The following is a 4,298-nucleotide window of genomic DNA, read 5'->3' as shown; positions in this document are numbered from 1 at the left end:
TAAAGATACACCACTTTGATAAAGTATTGTATTGCTAAATCAGCTGATGAAAGTTGTGCGACATTTGCTCGACTATCTAGCGACTAACATACGCTCTGTTTGCGATCGTACGACGATTATACGACATTAATACGACGATCATACGACAAGTTCTAACTTTGTATTGCACCATTTTATTTTGTACCATTTTCCGTTCGCTTCTATGTTTGACACGCCTAACTGTCGTTTGCTTATCTAAACGCTTGGTTGTCGAGTCTATCCTGCAGGCGGAGCTCCATTCTTGCCCTCCTCCCATCCGTGAAGGGTAACAGCGCGACGCCACAACCCGTAACCCGACCCCGGCCCGATCACGCGCTGCTTGGCCGGGATTTGTATCAGCCACGCCAGCTTTACCTCCGAGTCCTCTTCAACCCTCCCGGCGGCTACCCTGGGATTGGCTGCCCGCCTATCCCTGAAAATCAATGTATCCAACCACTTTCATTCCCTCCGAGCGTGGTTAGAGGACGGCACACGGATGTACAACTCATACGCGCAACAACCGCTCATTTCTACGCTTGTGCCAGCGAGTTCTTATACGTGTGAAATCAACATTACAAACATCGCTCTGCCACCAACATCGTCTCACCATGTGTTGAGGGAAGAAGAAACCTTTCGCCTGCAAATTCAAGTTTTTGCAAGTGTCGTTGGCAAAATTATCAATACAGTGGCGTGTTTTTGACACCTGTTCGAGCTGCAAAAAAGGCAACAGCCTTTTAAAGAGGTAAGCTTTATGATTATTATCTACAATAACTGTTTTTTTTTTCTGTTATAGAATACTAGCTCAGTAGAATATCCAAACGAGTAGTACTGATTTTGATGGTGCTGAGCACTTAAGAGGTGGTTGTGTTGTGTTGTCAATGCAAATGATCCATGATTTGAAAACGCGGCAAGAATTCATTTTACAAATACTTTGCCCCATTTAAGCCGTCCTCTGGTTTCACGTACCTTGTAAATTTAAGTCCCCTTTACGGAATAAGATCCGTAAAGATGCTTAAAGAAGATTTTCTATATGAAGACATTAGATCTCTCTATATTTGCCAAAACCAGTTACTGAAGCAACTGGATAAGATTTTGGAAACAGTCAAACATTTCAGGTAGCATCCACTAGCTACCTTTCGTCAGGGACACTAGTTATATCTAGTTGCCTGAATAACTAGCTGTTCTTTGGCGTATATATTATCTTATTTACCTAAATATCTAAGTTCATCAACGTGCTTTGTATTTGTTTTTCGTGTTGTTATTCTTTGAAAATCATGTCCGTTGTTGTACGTTTCTGTCCAGTAGACGTACTTTTAGTACACTGTTCGCCCTATCCAGTTTCTCATAACTGTATGAAGACATTATCTCTCTGTATTTGTTTACCGTGTTGTCTACTACCTTTGAGAGTCAAACCCGTTGCTGTATGTTTCTGTCCCGTACGTGTGTACTGTGTTCTTTTCCCTACAAGCTTCTTGTTTCACCCTCTCCAGTTTCTCATAACTGTATGAAGACATTACCTCTCTGCGTTTGTTTACCGTGTTGTCTGTGCCTTTGAGAGTCAAGCCCGTTGCTGTACGTTTCTGTCCCGTACGTGTACCCTGTTCACCCTCTCTACTTTCTCATAACTGTATGTAGACATTATCTCTCTGTATTTGTTTACCGTGTTGTCTGTGCCTTTGAGAGTCAAGCCCGTTGCTGTACGTTTCTGTCCCGTACGTGTACCCTGTTCACCCTCCCTCGCCCGGCTATTGTTCTCCGTGCAGCACCGTTGTCTCTCGTACCGGGGCCGCGCAGGTTTGAAGCCAGATCGCTTACAAAGCGACAAGTGGCCCGCAGCGTTCAGGGTCCCCGCTTACAAGTAGCCCCTTTCTTTGTCGAGTAAACCTACGTGGAGGATGGTATATTTTCCATGAAGCCCGGAATTCGAGATTAAGTGTTCCCTCTCTATGCTCGTGCATTCTTTTTTAAAAGGGCAAGGCTATTCCTCGCAACAAACGCCATTTTATAAGAGGCAGAGCTATACTATAATGCTCAGAAAGGTACGTTTAGAGCAAAAACAAAAACGTTTAGAGCTGTATTTACAGAGAACAGAAACATTAACGGAAAAGGAAGGGCCAATCTTTCATCACTTCGAAGGCGCCAATTTGTACATAGGAAACTAAATGCACCGAGATATTCACAGCCGTCTAAAGACGGTCACTGCCCACAACAGGTGTTTACCCCGTAAAAATAAAGTATGCCGTTTTCAAGTGTGAAATATAGGATCTTACAAGGGAAAAGAGAACCTGTATTTTGGTTCAAAGTGTGTTGAATTTCGTCCTTTGCATTTGTTAATTGTTGAAGTTACTCGAAATCATCTAAGACGCGATGTCTTAAAGCTAAATGTCTTGTTGTTATGATAGTCGTTCTTAAGGAACTAGCGAGATGAAACCATGAGAAACTCAGGTCGCAAAGTTCACGACAGTAAACCTATGCCCTGAGGAAGAGTTTGGATAACCCTTCAAGTACAACGTTTCCCATTTTTGTGTGTAGTTCAACACGGGCGTGAAGCTGGAGTATAAACGGTACGTCTCGGTCTTTCTCCCGGACAGAGAGCTCTCTGTGCCCGCCCGTCTCTCTCCCCCCGTGCGTACACCTCGTCCGGAAAGACGATCTAACTCGCCCACTTAGCAGGAGTCTCGACCCTTCTTTTCTTAGCCAGGTGGAAAATATTATGAGGTGACGGTGTAGGGGTGAGAACCCGTACGTGGAAAAATCCGCCCGTGTTGGCTAAATATTCCCCGGACAAAAGACGACGTTCTCACGGGCAAGCACGGTAAATTCGACCTGGTATGTCTGCCTTGTCTGTGGGCTTGGCCGATGCCACCACCCACGGTGCTACCGTCCTGCAGGTATGAACCAATATCTAACCCGTGCGATACTGTGTTATTTTAAAGGGAGACAGCTGTGGACAATGGACGAAGATCAGCAGCCTCACCACGACCCGGTGCCCTACTCCACCCCGACGTGTTTGCAGCTGGGGATACCGATCGCCTCCGAGCCGGGCCTCCCGGGAGGGTACCCCGACCCCCGCCTACCTCCGGACGACGTCCCGGGGATCCCGCCGATGTTAGAATCCTACTTGGACCCGGTGTACCACGACTCCTACCTCAGCGGTAGACTGCCCTATCTACCCTTTCCCTCACCGTACGGGCTCTACGACTACGGATTCGAACCGGCTTTTATTAGAAAAAGAAACGAGAGAGAAAGACAGCGAGTTAAGTGTGTGAACGAAGGATATGCAAGACTCCGAGAACACCTCCCTTCAGACATTTCAGACAAAAGACTCAGCAAAGTCGAGACTCTACGAGCGGCGATAAAATATATCAAAAAGCTGCAGAAAGTTTTGCACGAAGAGGAAGGTGGAAATCATCGGACGAGGATCGGCATTGTCGACGACAAGGACTCGGCTTCTCCGGAAACTAACGACTTGGACGCGAGAAGTCCCGAGCAAGATTCCGACGACTCCGAGAACAGCAAAGAATCAAGATGAGAAAGAACCATAAATGAAAACACAAGACAATATCTTCTTCTAGAAGTACTTTTCGTCTTTGTGAAGTCTTCATACTGTGCAGTTAACGGTGAGCAAGAAAGATTGAACTACATGTACTAGTATTGAAAGAACTTTCTTACTTTCTTTCTAGCAAAAGGGGCTACATGACAAATATTTTCAGCTGTCATTTTGTACGTACCGTTACCCGTAGAAAAAAAATTCCAACAGAGAATGTCACAATATGATCTTTTCTACCAATTGTAAATATTAGTAATGTATATATTTATACAATTTTGGACGAGTATTTAAACCTCAACTCAGTATTTTTACTTTTAATTACTTTGTAAATCGTATCTTAAATTCTTTTGGAAGACTTACTTGTTGCAGGTCATACTAGAAATTGTTACGTTGTATGATTTTAAATTTACATTTTATAAAAGAGTCAGTCTTTTAGAAATACTAAAAGCGGCAGGATTTTTATTTCATGTATGAAATGAAATATTATGACATATCTTCTTCTGCCAATGGCCTGAAAATTGAATGACATGTTGAAAATTAAAATCCGTTTTCTACATCATCATGGCTTCAATATTTCCATTTATTTCTTTGTTTTGCTTGCTTGTTGCTTTGCTTATAAGCTAGATTTTATCCTCTATAACTAAAACTATTCGTATATGGGGAATTCTGTCCCTATCTTTGAAGTGAAATCTTTCCAAGTTATTTTCTTATAAGATTGCTTCTCAATTCT

General features: G+C 43.3%; 1 protein-coding gene across 1 annotated transcript; it reads left to right on the top strand.

Moving 5' to 3' along the window:
- The first annotated feature begins 504 nt into the window (after positions 1-504).
- LOC109467345 (achaete-scute homolog 5-like) lies at positions 505-3,554 on the top strand. Its single transcript, XM_019765289.1, has 2 exons — positions 505-760; positions 2,955-3,554. Exon 2 carries the CDS (start codon positions 2,972-2,974, stop codon positions 3,548-3,550), a length of 579 nt encoding a protein of 192 aa, XP_019620848.1. The 5' UTR covers positions 505-760; positions 2,955-2,971; the 3' UTR covers positions 3,551-3,554.
- The last annotated feature ends 744 nt before the right edge of the window (positions 3,555-4,298 follow it).

This window comes from Branchiostoma belcheri, unplaced genomic scaffold (genome assembly GCF_001625305.1).
Source record: "Branchiostoma belcheri isolate BF01 breed outbred unplaced genomic scaffold, Haploidv18h27 scaffold18, whole genome shotgun sequence".
Taxonomy (NCBI): domain Eukaryota; kingdom Metazoa; phylum Chordata; class Leptocardii; order Amphioxiformes; family Branchiostomatidae; genus Branchiostoma; species Branchiostoma belcheri.
This window is presented reverse-complemented; position numbering and strand designations above follow the sequence as displayed.